The 25,413-nt window shown below is 42.4% G+C and overlaps 1 protein-coding gene across 2 annotated transcripts in view; it reads left to right on the top strand.

Moving 5' to 3' along the window:
• LOC126185153 (glucoside xylosyltransferase 1) overlaps positions 1-25,413 on the top strand; it is a 172,996-nt gene that overhangs the window by 82,003 nt on the left and 65,580 nt on the right. For both annotated transcript variants that reach the window (XM_049928001.1, XM_049928002.1), the window contains exon 2: positions 8,130-8,280. In XM_049928001.1, coding sequence (XP_049783958.1) covers positions 8,130-8,280 — 151 coding nt within the window. The remainder of the gene's footprint in view (positions 1-8,129; positions 8,281-25,413) is intronic.

Below are 25,413 nucleotides of genomic sequence, written 5' to 3'. Positions count from 1 at the left end.
ACAGGTTGTAGTGTCCCTCTTGGTGGCTGGTATGCTGCAACGAACACCATTTTCCCCGCTGACATGCTGATGGGCTACATCAGTCGCCTCCGTTGTCACCAGCTCCAAAGTTGTACAGAGTGGTGTTGCAGCAATGCCTTAATGTACATTGCCATCCCACCACCCGCAGTTTCTCAGTCTGTGCAGTAGCAATGATAATTGGCAATCAGCTGTGGGATTTGTTGCTTGAGGAGTTTTACCTCCTGCATCAGCGCCTGCAGTTCCTCTGCGTCAGTTGCAGCAGGCATTTCTTCCCAGCGTGGTGTGTTTACTCTCCTCTGGGATCGAACAGATGGGTGTGGAGTGGTAGGCCCTTGAATTGGACGCTGCCCCTGCCATCGACACTGTCGGCCAGCCGTGGCTGCCCCTGGGTGCTCCATCAGTGGCTCGCCCCAGCATTGTGGGTAAACTCCCGGTACAATTCGCATACAGAGCCTTTCACTGTGGTTTTGATTTTCTCCTGGAAGTCCTTAAAGGTGGTGGCGGCCCTTTGTTCTTCTGTTGGTCCTCCTGGGCCTCTCGCTGTTGTTTTCCCTGATCGAGTCGTCAAGTTACGGCTTCCTGCGGCGTTTACCATCTTTGATGCCGAATTGTTTGCGATCTTGCGGGCATTGGAGCAGATGAGGTGTGTTCCCAGTCTTAAGTTCCTCATCTGTTCTGACTCCCTGAGTGCCCTTCAGACCATGCAACACTTGTACCCAGCGGATACGGTCGTCCAGAACATCCATGATGCCCTCCTCCACCTGCAACGGCAAGGGAAGGAGGTTTCCTTCTGCTGGGTGCCGGGGCACGTGGGTATTAGGGGAAACGAACTGGCGGATGTGGCTGCCAAAGATGCATGTTCCCTCCCTCACGTTGTTGAATGTGCCGTCCCCCTCCATGCTGTTACCTCCCTCCTGCGTTTTCGCGTTATGCGTCAGTGGGAAGAGGAGTGGCTGGCAGTCGGTGAAAATAAGCTGCGTCTGGTCAAGGCTACCACGCGGCCATGGCGTACGTCCTACCAGTCGTGCAGGCGGGATGAGGTTCTCCTCACTCGCCTCCGCATCGGGCACAGTCCCTTAACGCATGGTTTTTTACTCCGGCGGGAGGACCCCCCAATCTGCAGTGCTTGTGGCGTCCAGATTACTGTCCGCCACATTTTACTTGACTGTCTTTTATTCTCTGACCAGAGGGCGGTGGTTTCTTTGCCACCGAATTTGCCCTGTATTTTACAAGATGACGCAACGACTGTAGTTAAGGTCTTGCGGTTTTGTGTCCTGTCCAATTTGTTGCCTCGGATTTTAGGGAGAGGGTTATAATGTGCTGCTGGGTGACTGGCTCACCCAGGTCTTAGGTAAGAGGTCAGCCAGTCACGATTACCTCCTTGTTTCCCTTCGGTTTCTGTCATCTTTTCCTTGTGTTTCCTTCACATTTTAGTGTGTTCCTTCCCCTCTTGTTTTGCCTCTGTATGTGAGGATTTGGAACTGCGTCAGGTCTGTGTCTTTTAGCCGTTCTCCTTGTTCATTGTTTGTCTTAGTCCCTTCACTGCCTGTGTTCCTGTTTTTATGCGTTTGGGCGCTGATGACCACGCTGTTTAGCGCCCGTAAACTTCAAACACACACACACACACACACACACACACACACACACACACACACACACACACACACACTCTCTCTCTCTCTCTCTCTCTCTCTCTCTCTCTCTCTCTCTCTCTCTCTCTCTCCTGGGCCTCTCGGACATTGTCGTTGAGGTTGGAGAACTGGTTCCCCGTTGACACCTTGGCTAGGGCATCAAGCACAACTGTCCCGACAGTGTGTTTGTGTCTTGGCTGCGTGAAGCTGCCTTCATCTGGCGGTGGCTGCGGCGGCTGCTGCTGCTGCTGCTGCTGCTGCATCTTGGTGCCTTTCTGCGATGCCTTCTGCATTGTGTGCACTGTGGGTGCACTGCTGGTTGTGCTGTTGGCAGTTCGCTTGATGTTGGTGTCATCGTGCGTGTTAGCTGGGTGCTTCCATGAAGCTTGCTCCACCTCCATCCTGTCAGCCCCCGGTATGAGACTTAGCAGTGGGGCAAGACCATCTTCTGCCTCTGGAGTGGTGTCATCACTCGCCGCAGGCGGCATGCTCTGCGATGGTGTGCTGTCAGTGCTGACAACAACAGGCCAGCAGACAGTCGTCATTGCGTGCAAAGCTGAAACTTCGTCCCCGGCACTGCTTGTAGTTGTGGGGCAGGAGGCAGGTGGTTCTCCTACATTCATTGCATGTGCTATGACAGTCAGGGGAAAGCTTCCCTCCACGGGATGCGCATGCACCATCTCTGCTGTGTATCACTTTTCTTCGTGGGTCGTAACGTCGTAGGTGGTGGGCAAAATTCCGGACCACTCGCTTCCACAGCCGAGGCTGCATCCACGTGATGATGATTCCAGCCAGTAGTGCACTTTTTGTCATTCTCTGAGGCTACGTGTCAGTCCGTTGTAGGTCGCGGGAAGAGTGAGGCCTCCAACAGAGAAAGCCCTGTTGTGCACTGATCCACCACACTACTCACTCCCGCAGCCAGAGCTGCAGCCACATAATGACTTCTCAAGTGCAAATCCTTTAAAAATGTGATTGGTGCAAGCATTTCACTTTAATTGTCAGAAACATGGGCAACACCACTCAAATAACACACACAAAATGATAGAGAGGGATAGTATGTTCGTGATTAAATACTGTAGGTGAGAAGTTTCCTAGGTTCCGGCCCAGGTGGGGGTTCTTACAAACCAGTAGGAAGTAACTTTAGAAACTGCTATAGATAAAAAGTATCAAGTACACAGATTGTTTTACGTGTACACTACTGTTTCGTGATATAGTTCAGTATAAAATACGCCGCTGTAAAGAAACCTCAACAATCTGATGCCACACCTGATCGAGTCCAGCATCCAGCACTGATGTCAGCACAGCAGCAAGCGCTGAAAGGTAGACTGAGGGCCTACCAACATGACTCTGGTCCATGGCAGGAGCTGCCCTAAACCCCAGCATTGCATGGGTCGGAAAGCCTACTGCACTGTGCGGTCCACCTGAGGTGACAACGCGCAGGAAGTGATCTGGGGGAGGGGGGGGGGGGGGCTAAGAATGCCACAAAACAGCATGTGAATCAAAAACACAGATGTTGTGGTCACTGCCATCTCCAAAAAGCAGAGCTACCAATGGAGCGTGCCTATCCCAACAGCAGGCATCAAAACCACCGCATCAGGGAGTCATAGTCTTCCCCTCAAAACTGATAAAGCACCCTCAGCACCCAAGAGTCCACTACTGGGGTCAAGAGGTTTCTTTCCAGGTTATATAGCCACCAGCCATTGCAGAGGACATGGCAACTATTTGCATTTTCAATAATAAATGGCATAATTTTGAAAATTCCTTTATGGCATCTAACAATGCCACACAGGACGTCTGTCTGCATCCTCATACTACAAAATCGTTCAGTTTAGCAACTAAAAGATCCGAGAGAACTAATATTTTAGGAATTGATAGACTTTTATAGTAGACTTTATATTTTCTATAAATTAAGTGATCATATGGAAACCAACAATGCTGTAATAGGGCTGAGTAATCTGTTCACAGCCAACAACTGTACTCTTTACTGTTCGTTTACACATTGGTGCCAACATTGGCCATTAGTAGTTGGGCAGCTCCCACACATTGAAGCCGAGGAGAGGCTCTGCTCTGCAACATCATTTGTAATTACAGGATTGATTCTCCTCTTCCCAAGTCGTTAGGGGTCTTCAGTTACACTAAATTTGCTTAACAAACTTGTTACAGGGTCTTTATGCATAGTCAAACTCTCACTAGTCACTGTTGCATCCTACCGAGTGTGTTTTGTGTAATGTTCCAGGAGTAACAAAGACAGTTCGGTCTGCTTTTGGCACTATCAGTATGATCGATGGTAATCTTTTCATTTGCATTTGATTCTCTGGTTATGGTATGGTAACATCTTGTTTGACAGATTGTTCCACTCTTTGTCCTGCAGTTGCTGGCCTAGGAGGTGATCAACAGTCTGCGCTGTTGTAAACATTTTCCACTGAGTTGCTCACACTCCCTCTTGAGAGTGGCAAAGCAACTGTTTTGCCTGACCCTGTAATGGTATTGAAATGTGTACACTTCTCATCTGGCGAATGGTGACACTTTCATGTGGTTGAGCAGTGCTGGCTGACAGTAGAAAGAAAACTTTTTTACTCTCACATTCCCTTACTATTTTACTCACATAACAGCACGAAACATCTGTCCTGTTTGGTGCATCACAAGGACTAGCCATGTTTCAGACTTGCACGAATATCAGAACTGGACACACATTGGACACTGGGTGTATGCGTGATTAAGGTTACAGCGGTATTAAGTGTGGCCAGAACTCTAAAAATTTGGAGTTTATGTGAGCTATCAATCCAGCCTAGCTGGTGCATACTACATAACAAGTGGTATTACTGTATTTCTTTCATTTTATATTTTTCCTAGTATCAAAACTGAGGTTGGTAAAACATTCTTGTAAGGAGTGAACTAAACGGGAAATGACCTGTTCGCTCAGCTGGAGTCGGACCTGTGCTGGCCTTCCCAAGAAGTAAATAATGTTTCCAAAGAAGTGAAGTCTGTAACAAGAGTACCACTCAGCGACAAATACTCCACATATTTGGATTAAATTATGTTTGGCATCCACACCTGATTTAGACATCCACCTTTTCAAAAGAAATAGATAAATCAATAAAAAAAATTATAAGATCTTACGAGCCACTTAGGGAAGGTTGCTCAATACCCAGCGTGGTAGCCAGGGGTTTGTCAGGTACCTTCACAGTGGTAGCCCCCTGACAACACAGGTATCACATTGGTGATGCTCGAGCTGTCACCTCCGTGTGCATGCTGAGGAGTAGGTGCCTGTCTGGGGGTACCAGGACTGAAGGCACTGGCCATCTAGCCAGGTGACCTATGCTTTAGCTGAGTGCTACTCGTCGGGAGATTGCACATTAGGTGGCATTGTGGCAGATATCTGGTGTCATGAAAAGCCCTATTTTTTTCAGCCAGTGGCCACAAGTGCCTGGCAGTCTCATCAAGCTCTTGTTCAGTACAGATCATAATGACCCTAGGAACTTTCCTTCCTTGGCAGCTCCATTGGAGGTACACTAAAAAAAGCGACTTGCAGACATTTGCAACCCTCAGTTCTTGGCTTGCACCTCAACAGTTGGAGAGTCCTTTCCCTCTACTAGACCGGTTTTATTGTGGAGAATAATGAAAACATGCTTCGCAAACTCTCTTCCCTTACTAAATTATAAAGTGGTTCCATCTTAATTAAGACAATAAATTGTACTCAGCTCTGGGCATTACACTCTTGTAAACAATTTGTTGATATACCTGTTATTTAAAGCCCCATAAGAACCTAAACATGTTACGGAGTTTAATTTTTCACTGGGACCTCACACTGCAGATGATGAATTATGCGAACACCGAGATAAGCAAAGAATACACTTGGTGCATCGTGTACATTGGAGCCCACCAGCCGTCACTTTTGAGGGGTATTTGCTTCCAGACATGGTCAAACTCAAGGTGAAGCTGTACTTTACATCCCCAATACAGTACTTTAAATGCCAGTGATCTGGGTCGGTTGGTTGGTCGATTTGGGTGAGGGGACCAAACAGCGAGGTCATCGGATTAGGAGAGGAAGTCGGCCATGCCCTTTTGAAGGAAACACCCTGGCATTTGCCTGGAGTGATTTAGGGAAATCGCAGAAAACCTAAATCGGGATGGCCAGATGCTTGTTTGAACTGACATCGTCCTCAATGTGAGTTGTGTGCTAACCACTGTGGGATGACCACCATCCCTGAACCCCAGTGTGCTGCCCTAATTAAGGAATGCAAAATACATGAACTGAAGGTCTGTGATCATCTCTCATATACTGAAGCTCAGAAGAAAATGCGGTCATTTATATCCTGTCTCAATATTGACTTTGCCAGTACTGTGGCAATGTCATTGACATTACCCTCAATGTTGGCCTGCAGTAGTCTCACAAATAAGCGTGACTGTGTAGGCAATAGACACTGCCCTTTTATTGTTCCTGCAGCACTATCTTCAGGAACCACTCCCTACACCTGGCTGCAGAAGTGGCATCCTACAGCGTGTAACAACATTTAGAGCACTGCATTGGTGATGGGTAGTGAAGCTTCACCTTGCAGCACTAAACCTTGAGTTAGACATTGTCTGGAATCGAATCCCCCTCAAAAGAGAGGATGAATGCTCCAGTATTAACCTTGTATCTTCCTTTTGGGAACCCTATTCCTTGAAATCAACAGACCAGTGGCCCATCGCCAGCCAGTGGCTGAAAAAGCCACTGATTCTGGGTCCCAGGGCTGCATGCTCCTCTTCCACTTACCCACAGCAGACAAGCCCTCACAAGATTCTCAGTTGTCAAAAGCAGTGGAAGAGAGAAGGAAGAAATTTTGAGAGATGACTACTCCACTGACCCCAGAGGTTCCAGATCCCCCTCCCCATCATACTGTCAGACTCCAAACTAATGTTAGTTGGATGTTGCTTACACCAGCATGTCACAAATAAAATACCACACAATTAAAACATACAAAATGTTGTGCTGATGTCCCAGCATACACAAGGATTGGTGTATGCTGGGACATCATCACAATATGTTGTATGTTTTAATTGTGTGGTATTTTATTTGTGACATGCTGGTGTTCTATCCAAATTTTTTTGTTAGAATTTGACACAACATCTCTGTGTAACTTTCAGTATTGTAAAAAACTTGTACATCTAATAATGCTACAAGATCTGATGATGACAGCATAGATTTGCCAAACCTTGATAGTAATAAAAATAATTACTAACAATTATGGCAAACTTGAGTCTTCAAGAATAGTATGTCCTTCAGATTGCCATCAATGATTAGTGCAATGTCAAACATATAAAACCCTTTACTTTGCCTTCCATCCTTTTTGTTGGGAAGAAAAAGACTGTGAAAGTTCACCAGTCTTCATACTTCGTGCGAATAACCTTCTAAATTAAATTGGAGAGTAGTAGTTAGTGGAGTGCCCCTCATGGGGGGACAAGAAAAATAGTGATAAAGTTTCAGCAAGTTTATTGATGTCAAAAATACGTCTACTTCGACAGTAAAAATAAAAAACAGAAAAATACAACGTCTTGCGAGGTACTGGTACAGAAGCTTGGCATACCAGACTGTTTCTAGTATGTAGTAATGTCACTAGGAGCTTTGTAGGAAACTGCATTTGCAGGGAAGTAATCCAATTTCCGAGGATGTCGTCCTGGTTAGGTCCAACACAGGCACAGAAAAGTCTATCTTGAATCAGCCTAAGTCCTCAAACGAAACAACGATGAAAGCGGAGAACAGCAGCAGTGGTCTCTGCAATGGGCATTGAGACTGTCCTGAGATAATGAGGTAAGTAGCACTGCCCGGAGGCCAGGAGAGGCTCTCATAGCCAGAAGAACTGGCTTGTGTAGTCCATGTGCTGGCCTTTGTAGGTGTCAGTTGTGGAATTCTCGTCATACTATTTTCTTGTTACATGTTGCACAGACACAAATAGATTCCTTGGAAATGGCAGCCTCTGCCAGCAGTGGTATTGCTGCCTGGTGTCCGGTTGTGACTGCGACGTGGAGAGCTCGTGATGCTGAGACGTACAGGGGCCGTGTAGACTGCATGTGTGCCCGAGCAGTTGGTGCTACTTTTTTCATATATCTCCGATATAACAGTTAATGTACTTTTAAATTACAGTAAGCCCCTCTTCTGGGAAATTTTGTAGAGCTCTTCACTTGAGGACTTCCATGTGTGCAGTATCTTTATTTCACAATCTTTACAGAAATTTTTAATACATTTATACACTCATTAGTTCACTATAGAGTCTATAGACTTGTCATTCCTTGACTTTAGAGCAGTTGCTCGGATAACACTCCAAATAAGAAAACTCGAGAGGTAATAGTTGAAAAGTATGGATATGTGCTGATCTCTGTTTCAGTATTAAAGCAAACTTGTTTTCATGTATGTATTTCATTATGACCCTATTACAGTATTCTTGTGAGCAATAAAGTCATCTTACAATTAATATTTTTTTACTCCTTTTCTTTCAGATTTCACGAAATTGTGTTAGCTGTTGTCGCATGTGGAGATCGTCTAGCTGAAACTTTAGTGGTGATAAAATCAGCAATACTATTCACTAAATCACCATTGAAATTCATTGTGGTTGCAGATGATCATCTTATTCCTAGTTTCAGGGAGAAAGTAAGTAAACTTAATAAATAAACTTACAAAATACAAATAAATAAGACATGAGTAGTAATACATGAAAAAACTAGTGTTATCAGAAAGAAGAAATTAGTGACTTGTAAAAGATACACTGTGAAATAGTCATAGAAGTTGAAGCTTTTGAAGTGTAAAGATATTTCTCTGGCAACATAGAGGTGAAGGAGAAAATAAGGTAAAGCTAGGGGAAGTAGAAGGTGGAGGCTATGCAGAACCTATATATAGAGACCCACTACATAAAGTAGGAAAGTCTTATTATCAGACATATGACATACATTGCTGAATGAAACCCTGCTCTAGACTTTTCCATACACATTCAGTTATACACATGCATTATTGTGCCTACATTTTTCTAACATCCTTTATTCACCTTCCATTAGGTAATTAATGTTCTTTCTCTTTCATTAATGCCAGGACTCCAACAAAGTGTGTTCCTTGGTCCATCAATTCACCTGGATAAATGTCATGTCCCCTTCCATGCTATTTTCATTATGTAGTTTTGTCTTCTACTACATTCTGTTGCCAGATCCATTTGTTTGTTTCCCCTGTGTCTCCTAATTATTTATTATGTGCATCTTTCCATTACTTATTGAGCACTCCTTTTCTTTAGATGTCTGTCTCGCTCCATCAGTAAAAAGCAGGCAATACACATTGCTTGTAAAGTTTATGTTGCAGACACAACAGAAGCTTCATTTTAAAGACTTGTTTTACTTCATCATGCACACTCCTGGCCATAATCTTCTGGTTTTACTTTTGCTGTCCATCCAGTCATTGTCTGCAGCTGCTCTAAATATAACACAATAGTTGGCTCTGTGGCTTCATTGTCAGCTTGTACTATTTTACTTTCCACCTGTTGATTATATATTTTATTTGTCTTAATTATAATGATTTTTGTGTCTACATGCATACTTGTTCGATTTAGTCTGTCCATTTGTTGTTGAAGCTTATATGTACATGAGGCAAACTGTATAATGTCTTCATCATTGTTTGTGTTTGTGCAAGCTTTGTCCTCCAGCTCTACACCTCCACAAATCAATTAGTCATTGCTTGCTACCAATTCCGACTTCATGAACTCTCGGTGTAATTCACAAGCAAAATTCATAGCCTTAACAGCATAAGATGTATAACTGGGCATTGCTACCAAAGTTTAAATGCTATCAACTTTATTTATCCCTCCTTGATATATGATATAAAATGTCTCTGTTCCACTGATGCCACAGATATTGCCAGATGTAGGCTGAAATAATTGTTGTTGGATGGATTGACGGGTGGGTGGAAGAATATAGCAGGTTGGGTTGTGTGTTTGTGAAATAGTACACCCAGAGTGAGGAAGAGCAGTAGTGTCTGATGTTTCTGTGGGATCCATACATGTTCAGCAAAAATGGGATGAGGGTTAAGATCAAAATTAATAACAAGTAATGGTAATATAAAATAATTTCTCTCATCTAGATAGAACAGTTTTGCAGTTATTCCAGCTACACTGTAATAATGTCCAGTGAACTTTGTTATTCAACTTCAAATCACTGCAGTTGGTGTGTTATGAACATGATATAAATCGCTAGAGTTTCCACAAAAAAAGAAGCTTAGGAATAGGTACATCATGGAAGACATAGAATCTTGCAGGGCTTTTTAGAGGATTGGGAATATGTACCAGCCTAAAATTAATTACACAGTTGTGATATGGGGCAGTATTACCCACACTTGCGGGAATGACTTGGGAAGCTATGTTCTTGCAAATTTAATCAGTTTCCATGTGATAGATGAAGATGTTGTTAACTCACAGAAGACTTATTCTACAGGAGTTTAGAGTGCAAAGGAAAAGAGTATTCAATAAACATGCTTTTGAAATTGCTGGTATTGTATCACAAAATAAAAGGGCACTATTTAAATAATGGAAATTCCAGAGTGGGATAACAATAATACAAAAAGGATAGACTGTTACTCACCACATAGAGGAGGTATTGAGTTAGAGAAGGCACAATGAAAAAGATTGCATAACATTAAGCTTTCAAGCTTTCAGACAAAAAAGCCTTTCTTGCAAAATAGAATTACACACATTCAGACAAGCACAACTTGCACACACATTGCCACTGTCTTTAATGTCGGGCGCCAGTGCCCGCAGAGCCAGTGCCCAGAGACGTGTGTGTGTGTGTGTGTGTGTGTGTGTGTGTGTGTGTGTGTGTGTGTGTGTGTGTGTTTTGGCAAAAAGTGGACTTCTTTCTTCAAAAGCTCAAATGTTTAGCAGTCTTCTTCATTGTGCTTGTCTGCAACTCTGGACCTTCTCTATTTTGTGAGTAGCAATCTTTCTTTTTCAAATTGTTGTTAAGACATACTTAAATTATTCATGAGTTTTCTAATACACTTCACATGTGATGTATTTACTCATCATGACAATTTAGATTCTGTGGCATGGAAGTAAAAAAACGGTAAAAGCATTTTGAATATTTCCATCAGTTCCGTGGCAAAGATACTAAAGTGCAGAACCAAAATCTATCAACATAGGTAAAAAACAGTATTCATCACAACCAAGACAAAACTGTACTTATGAGTTAAATAGCACATTGTGTTGCAGTACTTCATTGCAGTAAAGCCTGTTCTTTAATGTGACAAACACCATTACAAATAAAATGACCAGACCCCATGGTTCAACATACATAGCATCAGGGCTTAGAAATTCACACACAATTTATTATTACTTTCACCACACATTTTGGTGTAAGTGGGTAAATTTCATAAAGTTGCATCCATTTTTCGCCTCTTGGCTCAGATTACCCTAAATCACTTCCTTTTCATTAACTTTATATTAAGTTTTTCTCTTTGATAGGTGTTCATTTTTTTGTATTCACTTTCCCTGTTTCTCTTCATTTTCTCTAACAGTGGAAAGTCCAGTTTGGATTATCAACAATGGTATGAAAAGGATAGACTGCCACACACTGTAAAGATGATCCATTGAGTTGCAGACAGGCATAATGGAAAGACTGTTGCACATGGGCTTTTGACCAAAGCGTTCTTCAGAAAGGAGAGCTCATAACACACATTCGCACAAGCAAGCACACCATGTGCACACATTATCACTATTCCAATTGTTTCAGCCAGACTGCAACTGCATTGCATCAATGGAAGTAGCAATCCGGAGTGGGGTGGGGAAGGGATAGCAGGATAAGAGTGGGGAGGGGGGGGGGGGGGGGGGGAAGAGAGGAGTCAGCGCATCCCAGTGAAGTGCACAGGGACTAGATAGTGGCAAGAAAAGGCTACCAGGCATAGCATTGGAAGGCTGTAGGGGGGAATGGGGGGGGGGGGGGGGAGTGAAAAGGAGCAGAGAAGGGGATCTGCACATTTCGGGAAAGCTGGTGGTGGAGATGATGATCCAGATGGCTCGGGTTGTGACGCAGCCATCGAAATCGAGCATGTCATATTCAGCTGCATCTTGTAGCACAAGATGGTCAACTCTGCTCTTGGCCACAGTTTGGCAGTGGCCATTCATCCTGCTGGACAGTTGAATGGTACTTGTACCAATACAAAAAGCTATACAATGATTGCAGCAGAGCTGGCATATGACATGGCTGCTTTCACAGGTGGCCTGGTGACTGCTGGGGTAGGATAAGCCTGTGGCAGAGCTGGAATAGAAGTGATGTGTGGGCAGATTGGACAGGTCTTGCACGTGAGTCTTTCACAGGGATTTGATCTATGTGCCAAGGAGTTGGGATTGGGAGTGGCATAGAGATGGATTAGGTTGTTGTGGAGCTTGGTTGGGTGACACTACACCACTTTGGGAGGGATGGGAAGGATCCTGGGTAGGATGTCACTCATCTCAGGGCGTGATGAGAGATAACCAAAGCTCTGATGAAGGAGCGTGGTTCAGTTGTTCCAATCTGGGGTAATATTGGATGTCAAAAAGGTTGCTCCTTTGTAGCTGATTCTTTGGGAAGGGGGGGGGGGCAGTGATGGGAGAGGAGGATAGGGGTTGTGTGAGGGTATCGCACAGGAAATCAGTTTGTGGACTAGGTCTGGGGGAACTGCCCGTCTGTGAAGGCCTTTCTGAGACCTTCAACATACGTAGCAAGAGAGCTCTTATCAGTGCCCATACACCGTCCCCAGATTGGTGGGCGTTATGGGAAGGACTTTTTTATGTGGAAGGGATAGCAACTATCAAAATGCAGGAACTGTTAGTGGTTGGTGGGTTTAATGCGGACAGGGATGGTCACCATCCAGGAAGGTGATACGCTGAGTTGAGGAGGACCAGGCAAAGCAAATAGGAGACGAGGTGTTGAGGTTATGATGTATTTATTTATTTATTTATTTATTTATTTATTTAACCTGGCAAGATTAGGGCCATCAGGCCCTCTCTTACATCTAACTAGACATTCTACTTATTTTACATTCATATGTTTTAGTAGGCATGTTAAACTACATCTAGTACAGAAAGTGAAATAAATAATTACAAAGGCACACCTGGAAAAATACATACATATAAAGTTTTTGTTCGTAGATCATAAGTACTGTTATAATTAGACAGTAGGGAGGAGAAGGGAGGAGAAGAATAGAGAGACATGATTAAACTTAATTAAGGAAATATAAAAGAAAAGAAAATTGCATGGCTAATAGAGATAGATGAAGAGGAAGGCATCTCAGGAGCAAGATAGGAGACGCTAGCTTTGCTATTTGACAGATGAGAGGATTGGCCTTGTACATTAATTTTGTGGAGAACGTTATGAGGATGATAGTAGGAAATGCTTAAACTTCTTCATAAAAGCAGCAGAAGATTGAATTTTGCGCAAGGTAAGGGGCAGTTTGTTCCAGAGACGGACAGCGGCAAATGAGAAAGAGTTTGCAAAAGTTTTTGTTTTGTGAGTGGGCACAGTTAGGATACCAAATAAGAGTGACCTCGTGTTTCGATTATGATGGCATGACAGGTTTTTAATCTCTGAAGTAAGGTACTGGGGTGCTTGCGCGACGAGGAGTCGGTGAAGTAGACATAGTGTGGTAGTCATGCAATTTGTCCGGCCGCAGCCACCCTAGCTCGGAGTATGAAGCACTAACATGATCATATCGGCGAATGTTGCAGGTGTAACGCACACAGGCATTCATGGTTAGTTCTAGCCGTCTTTTGTTTTCACTACTCATGCCTTGTTGAATTACATCACAATAGTGGAGGTTCGGTAGAACGAGTGCTTGCACGAGCTGGCGTTTCAAGTCCTGTGGACATATGTTCCGAAACTTTTTGAGAGCATAGAGACAAGCAGACGTCTTTCGGCACACTGCGACTGTATTCTCCACCCAGTTGAGATGCTCATCCAAAGTTACACCCAAGTTTTTAACTGTTTTCAGATATGGTATTCAGTACCGTCGAGCAGAATAGGAGGTAGCCATTCGCGGAAATCTGAACTTATTAATTTCTGATGGGCTATTAAGATTACTTGCGTCTTTTTTGCATTTTGTTTAAGCCCCAGGTTTTTCGCCCATGCCACTACTGAAGACGGATCATCATTCATCTGAGCGATTGCAGTGTTTACATCTTTAGGTCTGACGCTTAGGTAGAGCTGGAGGTCGTCGGCATAGAAATGATATTTACAAGAGGACAGAACCGACGAAATATTGTTGACATATAAAGAAAACAAAAGTGGTCCTAAGACTGATCCTTGTGGCACTCTCGAGGAAACATGTTTCCAGGAACATTTTTCATTTACGCAGACAACACATTGCTGTCTGTCTTTTAAGTAGCTTTCACACCATCTCATTGCACTATCTGAGAAATTAAGCTGTTGCATTTTTCTGAGCAATATGTCCAAGTTAACAGTGTCAAAAGCTTTGCTGAAGTCTAGTAGCGTCAATATTGTTGCCTTACGATTGTCGATGGCATATTTCAGGTCATCAGTTACTTTAATTAGAGCAGTGTTTGTGCTGTGATGTTTACGGAAACACTATTGAAATTTGTCATATAGGCAGAATTCATGCAAGTGTTCAGTGATTTGGTTATGAACAATATATTCAAGTGCTTTGGAAACAGCAGGCAGTATGCTAATTGGTCGGTAATCACTAGGCAGTTGCGGGTTTTCGATCTTAGGGATGGGTCGAATTATGCTTCTTTTCCATGCAGTTGGGTATATTCCGCACACGGGGGAAAAATTAAATATGTCAGTTAAGACAGGTACTAAGATATTGGCAACATTCTTAATCATGGTTATACCGATACTGTCGTTGCCTATTGCATCAGAAGAGATTCTCATTATTGCTTTTCTTGCCGTATTTGTTGTTACATGTTTTAGATGGAAGGTATTGTTGTTAGTTATCCTGTTTGGGGATTCTTGTGGACGGTAATTATCAGCCGTGCTGGTATTCAGAGGTGCAGAGAAGAATTCATTTAATTCGTTAGCTGACACATGAAAAGTAGTTTCCGATTTTGCCTTTCCGACTCCCAAGCTACGGAGATTTTTCCATAGAGTCGTGGGCGTCAGATCGCTGCATACAAGGGAGCGAGCGTGCCTGATTTTAGCATTGCTAATGCATTGTTTCACTGTGTTCCATAGCTTTCTATATTCTTCGAAATGCTCGGGTTTCGGGTCTGCCTTGAAACGCCTGTGGGCAGCATCCCTATTAGTCATCATTTGACGTAACTCAGCTGTCAGCCATGGAGCAGGAGATTTTCTTACACGGATTGTGCGTACAGGTGCATGTTTGTCATAGAGGGCAGTGAGTTTATCACCAAGTTCGTTAATTTTGCCGTCGATTGTAGGTTCTCTCATTATTTGATGCCATGAGATTTCTGAGCAATCGGCTGTTAGAGCGTCAAGGTCAATACGTTTCATGTTCCTACAAGTTATGTAACGCGATTTGATCCTTGGGGGCTGCACAGAGTAGGCCAGGAATACTACATCATGTGCTGAGAGGCCAGGGGCCGATGTTTGACCAACGTCTCTTACTTTGTCAGTCTATTTCGTTGCGATTACGTCTGTGCGCCGTATGGTGTGTAGGTTGTAATGGAAGAATGTTCATGCTATTGCAACTAAACAGTCTTCTTAGGTTTATTGCGGAGGGAGTGTCTCTTAGCAGGTCTATGTTCAAGTCACCCATTACAATGACATGTTCGTATTGACACTGAAGTGAATGTAATTCCGACTGAAAGGAACTCATTGAGCTTATTTTTGGCGGCTTGTACACGACGCCAGTCAAGAACTTCCGACTTTGTATATTTATTTCAATGAACATGAATTCAGCCTCTTTTTCTTCAGCAGGGTTTTACGTACATAAGACTTTCGCTTTGAGATCTGTTCGTATATACGCGCCGACCCCGCCACCCTGCTTTTTTTATCTGTCTGCCCTAAGAAATGTGTACCCTGGGAGATGAATAGATGCAGAGGATATGTGTGGTTTCAACCACGTTTCGGATAGGAGGATTACGTGGTAGTTTAGTTGGTTGAAGAGGAGGCTAAGTTCTTCGTAATGTGCAGGTAAAGACTGGATGTTGCAGTGAGCTGCTAAAACCTTTGACGCGTTCCGCTGAGCGGCCTGGAGTGGGGTGGCAGACTGGTTTGTCCCTTTGTTAGGCACTACCTGCCGCGAGGGGCACTGGCCGCTGCTTCCGCCAAGTGACACAACGCAGGGGTGTCCGAGATTTTGCGCGCCCTGTTTGTGACTCCGCGAGTGCCGAAAGAAAAGCGACTGCAAGAGATTTCCTGAGGTTGCAGGAGTATAGAAAATGGATTAGTGGTATTCGGTGCAAGGAGAATATGACCAAAATAGTGACGGCTGTGTGTCACTGTGTATCCTATGTCGTAAGAGGAGAAATGTAATTAGCGTATTTGAAACGGCTTAGGGTGGAAATAAAAGGGAAAGGGGAGTGATTTAAGAGGCCGATGCTGCCAGCAGATAGAAGTAAGCTTAATAATTAATAGATTATCGTTGGAAGCTAGAATTAAATTGAAATTTACTAAAATGATACTGGTAGTGATTATCGCAGGAAGCTACAATTAGATTGAAATTTGCTAAAGTGATACTGATAGTGATTTTTGTTATGAACAATTTAAACCGAGGAGATAGGTGATTAACGAACTAAAGGAGAGACTAATAATTGCAATAGAACTATTACAGAATGGAAGAGAATAAACTGAGAACATGAAAAAAGTATTAGCAGTAACTAAAATTAAGTAAAGGTTAGAGCTACAGGTACAAAAAAAATAGTAAAAAGTTAATACAGTTTCAAAAACAATTAGTTGAAGGTAAAAATATGGGTATAATTAAAAAGTTAACACAATTACAAGACAGTATATCTGAGTATAGGGCTGTTACAATTTGCAAATGGTGTTAAGTTTGCACTTTTGGCTCGAGTAGCTTCACGTAATACTATTCAGTTCTGTCATGTTTGTGACTGTCTTCTTTCCAGCTGCTGTCTTAATGATTACTCTGCCATCCTGAGTCCACACATTCTGAAGACCGAAATGGGATAGGGCACTGTTTAAAATCTTTAGCCGTTCGTGTCAGATCTTCCCTTATTGTAAGCCCTGTCCTTGCTAACTTCTTCTTCTGGGTAAACATCTTTGCCCTTTTTCGGTAAGAGACAAATTTAATTATTATTGGACGAGGTTTGGTAGCACCTGGCAGTTTTCGTCCCACCCGATGGCTCCTGTCAATGTCTGCTTTAGTCACTTCAACGCCTAGTCATAGACTATTTCGCCTTTGGTACTGTTCTAGCTCGTCTGTTGCGGCAGATAGTTTCACTTCCAACTCTCGTGCCATTTTATCGTATTCAGACACAGACTTTTTTAGTGCTGTAATTTCGGCAGTATTGGCCTCAACAGTTTCACGCATTTTGGCCAATACTGCTGCTGTTACAGTATCTGATATAGTGCCTGCTATCAGATCGAGATTGTTTTTATCGCGAAGCGCAGCGTTTACCTCAGAGTGGACCAGCTCCGCTATACCGGGAGCCGCGGCCGCACCTTCCGCCAAGAGCGAGCCTGCCGCACCTGCTGCTTCCCCGCTGCTGGACGCGCTGCTGTTGACTCTTCTGTTTACCATTTTCTTGAAGATATTGGCGGAGCACAGAAAAAAAAATAGCACTACTGCACAGAACACTGTTGTTTACACAATTTCTCCTGGTACTAGACAACACCACCTGCGATAACACCTTCGAATTCAACTAAATTTTGCGAGCTGACCTTAACACGTGTTACACTGCAGCCGCCATGACACGCGATGGAATGTGAATAGGGTGTCTTGGCCCCGAGTCCAGATCATGAAGATATCATCAATGAGCCTGAAACAGACCAGGAGTTTGTTGTTCTGGGAGGCTTCAAAGCTTTCCTGTAGAGGGCCCATAATGAGGTTGGCATAGGAGGGTACCATGTGGGTTACACCAGGCTCTGCCATAGATTTGTGTGTATACCTTTCCTTATGTTACAAACTTGTGTGTTGTGTGTTAGGATAAAGTTAGTTAGGTGTATGAGGAATGAGGTAGTGGGTTTGGAATCGACAGTGGCAAGTAGGGATTCTGGAGGTAAAGGGGTTGGGGATGATGGAGAGCTGCTGAAGGAAGTGGTTAGTATCTTTGATGTTGGAAGCTAGATTTTGGGCAGTTGTGTGGAGGTCTTGCTCAGTGAGGGCCAAAATTTGTTTAGTGGGAGCACAATAACCAGCTACAACAGGGTGTCCAGGATTGTCAGGTTTGTGGATTTGGGGAGCGTATAGAATGGGATGCAGAGTGTCATAGGGGTGAGGAGGGAAATTGATTTGGGGGATAGCTTCTGGGAAGGACCTAAGGCTTAAAGAGAGATGGGAGGTTTATGTTGGACTTCTGAGATGGGATCACTCTACCACAGTTTATAGGAGTAGTCATCAGACAGTTGGCAAAGACCAGGTGCTGTACAGACTCCTCTCCCCCAGTCACGTGTGTGTGTGTGTGTGTGTGTGTGTGTGTGTGTGTGTGTGTGTGTGTGTGTGTGTGTGTGTGTGGAGGGGGGGGGGGGGTCTTCCCGAAGAAGGCTGTGGCCAAAATCTCATGTGTAACAGTTGTGTGTGTGTGTGTGTGTGTGTGTGTGTGTGTGTGTGTGTGTGGAGGGGGGGGGGGGGGGTCTTCCCGAAGAAGGCTGTGGCCAAAATCTCATGTGTAACAGTTTTTTTGTTATGCCTGCCTGCAACTCGATGTGCCATCTTGCAGTGAGCAGCAATCTACCCTTTCCACAATATTATTGCCCTTCCTTTTCTCTCTTACTTTAGAATAGTGCAGCTGCTTTACCTACCACCCTGATTTACAGATAAAAGCAAACGCAGATTTAATTTTTATTAATGCGTGCTTTAGTAATTTTAGCGTTCATTAAGCCATCCTGTTTGTTTTACTTCTCCCTTGTTTAGTTTCCTAGTCCTGTTCTAGATTATCGCCCTTTTGCTGGCATTTTGTCTGTCTGCAATTTTGTACAATATAGCAATTTTGTTTTATTTTATTCTACTATCTTCAGTCTTACTATTACCGAGTTAGCACATTAACCTTGCATTTGGAAGGGTGACAGCTCAATTCCCTATCCAGTCATCCAGATTTAGATTTTCTGTGATTTCCCTAAATGGTACCAGGCATATTCCTGGATGGTTCCTTTGAAAAGGGCATGGCCAGTTTCCTTTCCCATCCTTTTATAATCTAAGCTTGTGCTCCACCTCTAATCACTGCACTGTTGACGAGACATTAAACTTTAATCTCGCTTCCTTCAGCCCTACTATTAATCTTCATTAATATCTTTGCATGTGCCTTGACCCTTACATGTTTAGTCTTGTATTGACATCTAATACATGGTCAAAAGTGAGTATATGACCTCTTAATTCTACATAGCATTATTTCTTCCATTTTTGCTATACTCACCCCTTATCTTCTATTGGTCACCTATAATAGAAATGCAGACTTTTTCACCTCCCTCCTGTTGTGTCCCTAGTTTCAGAAGTAAGAATTTTAGTTCCCAGTATTAATAAAATTTGACAGTCTGCAGATCTGGAGATATGGCTACCAAATCAAAACGTTCAAGATGGCTGTGAGTGTAGAAGTGTGTAACTCTAATACGAGAAAAAGTTACAGTTATGTGCTAAAAAGGGAGTTTGCGAGAATTGTAACATTGAAATAACAAATTTAAGAGAACGAGTTTCAGGTCTACAATTCTTAGTCAACACTTTAAGAAGTGAAATCACCACACTCAAGAATGAAAATGGGGAACTACGGTCGAAGAAAAAAATCAAGTGAAGTGGCACCTGACGAAAGGAAAGAAGTGAGATACAAAGGTAGGACTTTAGCTGGAAAAATAACAACGAACTTTGCAACAGCAGTTACATTTATGGATAAATACAAATACGGTGTTCTGCAGCCCAGTAACGGTGTTAAAGAGAGTGTAAATCATCCAGACCTCGCAAAAGACAATGCGCTGAAAACGAATAATCACTCTGAGAAAAACTATGATTAATGGGGAATATCGGGTAAAGAGAACAGTGTGCTTTTTCTAACAGACAGCCATGGCAGGAGTATATCTAGTATGTTTCGAGAAATAAATGGAATCATAGCAGTGACCAATGTTGTCAAACCTGGAGCAGGAACTAAACACATTTTAGACACTCGCATTCAAACAAAATCCATGCAAGAAAATGACTTTGTTGTATGCATAATGGGATCAAATGATATTGCAAAAAATGAAGCAGATGTTTGTGTAAAAGTGCTTCAGAACTTTCTAGAAAAAAATAAGTGCCTCATAGGCACGATCTATAGTTCGTGTGTTAATAAAGAAATTCGAAGAACAAATATTAAAATAAAGAAACTGTGCTCTGAATACGCAAATTGTGCTGTGATCGACATAAGTAAACTGCAGTGTAGCCTTCACACCAGACATGGGTGCCACCTAAACTATGAAGGGGAAAAGTTTGTGTGCGAACGTGTCAAAGAAACTAATTAGAGAAAGACTCATATGGAGTAAAACAATCTACAAAAGTAGCGGTTTGAGTAATACCTGGAATGTACCTCATTTTTTATTATAAAAGTTAGTGAATCGGTGGGTAATAAACCTCCTGTACTTGAACTAGGTGCTAAAAGCAACATTCAAATGAGAGTGTGTTCACAGACAATAAACAATAAACATAAATCTGTTACTGTGATGCAAACGAACATTAGGACAAAGTATTACAATTAGAACATTTTTGTAGTATTGAAAATGTTGATGTTGTTTGTGTCTCAGAACATTGGCTGACAGAAGGTCAAGTACCTAGTTCTTCAAGGATATGCTGTTAGAGACATTATGTGTAGAAGTGAAAGAAAGAATGGAGGTGTTCTAATATTTGTTAAAGATATTATAATGTTTACCAAAATAGATGTTAGCTCTTACTGTGCAGAGCTAGATGGAGAATTTAGCTGTATAAGACTAAATGCAGAGAATACTATAATTGTTATCTTATATAGATCACCAGGTGGAGATGTAAGTACATTTTTCGAAATATTTGAGCTGTTTATGAGGAAAATACTAAAATCTCTTCCCCCCCCCCCCCCCCCATGAACCATGGTCCTTGTCATTGCTGGGGAGGCTTGCGTGCCTCAGCAATACAGATAGCCGTACCATAGGTGCAACCACAATGGAGGGGTATCTGTTGAGAGGCCAGACAAACGCGTGGTTCCTGAAGAGGGGCAGCAGCCTTTTCAGTAGTTGCAGGGGCAACAGTCTGGATGATTGACTGATCTGGCCTTGTAACACTAACCAAACAGCCTCGCTGTGCTGGTAGGTATTGCGAATGGTTGAAAGCAAGGGGAAACTACAGCCGTTATTTTTCCCGAGGGCATGCAGCTTTACTGTATGGTTAAATGATGATGGCGTCCTCTTGGGTAAAATATTCCGGAGGTAAGAGTCCCCCATTCGGATCTCCGGGCGGGAACTACTCAAGAGGACGTCGTTATCAGGAGAAAGAAAATTGGCGTTCTACGGATCGGAACGTGGAATGTCAGATCCCTTAATCAGGCAGGTAGGTTAGAAAATTTAAAAAGGGAAATGGATAGGTTAAAGTTAGATATAGTGGGAATTAGTGAAGTTCGGTGGCAGGAGGAACAAGACTTTTGGTCAGGCGAATACAGAGTTATAAACACAAAGTCAAATAGGGGTAATGCAGGAGTAGGTTTAATAATGAATAAAAAAATAGGAATGCGGGTAAGCTACTACCAACAGCATAGTGAACGCATTATTGTGACCAAGATACACAAAGCGCACGCCTACTACAGTAGTACAAGTTTATATGCCAACTAGCTCTGCAGATGACGAAGAAATCGAAGAAATGTATGACGAAATAAAAGAAATTATTCAGGTAGTGAAGGGAGCCGAAAATTTAATAGTCATGGGTGACTGGAATTTAGTAGTAGGAAAAGGTTAAAATGCCTCTGAGCACTATGGGACTTAACAGCTATGGTCATCAGTCCCCTAGAACTTAGAACTACTTAAACCTAACTAACCTAAGGACATCACACAACACCCAGTCATCACAAGTAGGAAAAGGGAGAGAAGGAAACGTAGTAGGTGAATATGGATTTGGGCTAAGAAATGAAAGAGGAAGCCGCCTGGTAGAATTTTGCGCAGAGCACAACTTAATCATAGCTAACACTTGGTTCAAGAATCATAAAAGAAGGTTGTATACATGGAAGAAGCCTGGCGATGCTGACAGATTTCAGATAGATTATATAATAGTAAGACAGAGATTTAGGAACCAGGTTTTAAATTGTAAGACATTTCCAGGGGCAGATGTGGACTCTGACCACAATCTATTGGTTATAACTGTAGGTTAAAACTGAAGAAACTGCAAAAAGGTCGGAATTTAAGGAGATGGGACCTGGATAAACTGAAAGAACCAGAGGTTGTACAGAGTTTCAGGGAGAGCATAAGGGAACAGTTGACAGGAATGGGGGAAAGAAATACAGTAGAAGAAGAATGGGTAGCTTTGAGGGATGAATTAGTGAAGGCAGCAGAGGATCAAGTAGGTAAAAAGACAAGGGCTAGTAGAAATCCTTGTGCAACAGAAGAAATATTGAATTTAATTGATGAAAGGAGAAAATATAAAAATGCAGTAAATGAAGCAGGCAAAAAGGAATACAAACGTCTCAAAAATGAGATCGACAGGAAGTGCAAAATGGCTAAGCAGGGATGGCTAGAGGATAAATGTAAGGATGTAGAGGCTTATCTCACTAGGGGTAAGATAGATACTGCCTACAGGAAAATTAAAGAGACCTTTGGAGAAAAGAGAACCACTTGTATGAATATCAAGAGCTCAGATGGAAACCCAGTTTAAGCAAAGAAGAGAAAGCAGAAAGGTGGAAGGAGTATATAGAGGGTCTATACAGGGGCGATGTTCTTGAGGACAATATTATGGAAATGGAAGAGGATGTAGATGAAGATGAAATGGGAGATACGATACTGCATGAAGAGTTTGACAGAGCACTGAAAGACCTGAGTCGAAACAAGGCCCCGGGAGTAGACAACATTCCATTGGAACTACTGACGGCCTTGGGAGAGCCAGTCCTGAAAAAACTCTACCATATGGTGAGCAAGATGTATCAGACAGGCGAAATACCATCAGACTTCAAGAAGAATATAATAATTCCAATCCCAAAGAAAGCAGGTGTTGACAGATGTGAAAATTACCGAACTATCAGTTCAATAAGTCACGGCTGCAAAATACTAATGTGAATTCTTTACAGACGAATGGAAAAACTAGTAGAAGCCGACCTAGGGGAAGATCAGTTTGGATTCCGTAGAAATATTGGAACACGTGAGGCAATACTGACACTACGACTTATCTTGGAAGCTAGATTAAGGAAAGGCAAACCTATGTTTCTAGCATTTGTAGACTTAGAGAAAGCTTTTGACAATGTTGACTGGAATACTCTCTTTCAAATTCTGAAGGTGGCAGGGGTAAAATACAGGGAGCGAAAGGCTATTTACAATTTGTATAGAAACCAAATGGCAGCTATAAGAGTCGAGGGACATGAGAGGGAAGTAGTGGTTGGGAAGGGAGTGAGACAGGGTTGTAGCCTCTCCCCAATGTTATTCAATCTGTATATTGAGCAAACAGTGAACAAAACAAAAGAAAAATTCAGAGTAGGTATTAAAGTCCATGGAGAAGAAATATAAACGAGGTTTGCCGATGACATTGTAATTCTGTCAGAGACAGCAAAGGACTTCGAAGAACAGTTGAACGGAATGGACAGTGTCTTGAAAGGGGGATATAAGATGAACATCAACAAAAGCAAAACGAGGATAATGGAATGTAGTCGAATTAAGTCGGGTGATGCTGAGTGAATTAGATTAGGAAATAAGACACTTACCAAAGTAGTAAGGGAGTTTTGCTATTTGGGGAGCAAAGTAACTGATGATGGTCAAAGTAGAGAGGATATAAAATGTAGACTGGCAATGGGAAGGAAAGCGTTTTTGAAGAAGAGAAATTTGTTAACATCGAGTGTAGGTTTAAGTGTCAGGAAGTCGTTTCTGAAAGTATTTGTATGGAGTGTAGCCATGTATGGAAGTGAAACATGGACGATAAATGGTTTAGACAAGAAGAGAATAGAAGATTTCGAAATGTGGTGCTACGGAAGAATGCTGAAGATTAGATGGGTAGATCACATAACTAATGAGGAGGTGTTGAATAGGATTGGGGAGAAGAGAAGTTTGTGGCACAACTTGACTAGAAGAAGGGATCAATTGGTAGGGCATATTCTGAGGCATCAAGGAATCACCAATTTAGTATTGGAGGGCAGCGTGGAGGGTAAAAATCGTAGAGGGAGACCAAGAGATGAATACACTAAACAGATTCAGAAGGATGTAGGTTGCAGTAGGTACTGGGAGATGAAGCAGCTTGCACAGGATAGAGTAGCACGGAGAGCTGCATCAAACCAGTCTCAGGACTGAAGACAACAGCAACAACAACAGCAACAACAACACTAAAATCTAAAACAAAACTAATTATCTTTAGCAATTTCAACATCGAAATGGCCAACAGTGATGAACATGTTACCAGAACATTTTTAATGTCTTAAAGATCACTAAATTTACAATGTACAAATTACACACCAATACGGGATAATGCGTGCTTAGATAATATTATAGTACATTTTTCTAGAGATATGTATGACATCAGACTTGCCAGTGGAGCCATAGCTGATCATGAACTGTTGGTTTTAACATTCTGCTGTGATCAGTTGCCTAAATCAGACACATCAGTCAGAATCAAGTCTAATGCTACGTGGATAAGAGGGCAGAAAGATGAATATATTAATTTATTTATTGACAGATTATCTGATATTAACTCGGACTTTGTATACAACACACAACCTGGGAAGGGTTCTGGTGAAATGGTGTTTAACAACTTCCTGAAAATATTTGAAAGTTATGGTACTCCTGCTCACCATTAGTCAAAAGTAGTCCTAATCATAAACAGAAAAACAAACAGCCAAAAGGGTATACAGATGAGCTAGCTCTCACTAGGGAGGAGATGCTCAGTCTGTACAGAATACATAGAAATTTCTTTTAAACAAGGACCTGAGCTAGATAATACTTCTTATAGAGCTTATCTGAAATTAAAAAAAAAATATATATATATATATATATACCTACAAAGACAAACTGTCCTTGGCCAAAAAACATGCATGTGAACATTACATTGAAAGTGCTCCCAACAAATGTAAATCAGCATGGGACATCATCAACCAATATAATTCACAAACCCTCACACAAGATGCAATGCTGGTCCAGAAGAAGTAAATAATTACTTCCTAACCTCAGTGGGTGAGCTGAAAAACAAAATCAAGCAAAATGGCTCTTGTGCACTAGATCATCTTGGTGCTGTGCCCCATAGGAGGCATACTTTCCACTGGAATGTTGTCACCCCAGAGGATATTGTAATAGCTATGGCAAAGTTCACCAACTCCAAAAGTATGGACTGTTATTGGTTCTCTAACTACAGGGTTATTACAAATGATTGAAGCGATTTCACAGCTCTACAATAACTTTATTATTTGAGATATTTTCAAAATGCTTTGCACACACATACAAAAACTCAAAAAGTTTTTTTTGGCATTCACAAAAGTTCGATATGTGCCACTTGAGTGATTCGGCAGACATC

This window comes from Schistocerca cancellata, chromosome 4 (genome assembly GCF_023864275.1).
Source record: "Schistocerca cancellata isolate TAMUIC-IGC-003103 chromosome 4, iqSchCanc2.1, whole genome shotgun sequence".
NCBI lineage: Eukaryota > Metazoa > Arthropoda > Insecta > Orthoptera > Acrididae > Schistocerca > Schistocerca cancellata.
Note: the sequence above shows the minus strand (reverse complement) of the source record. Positions and strands in the feature narration are given on the sequence as shown.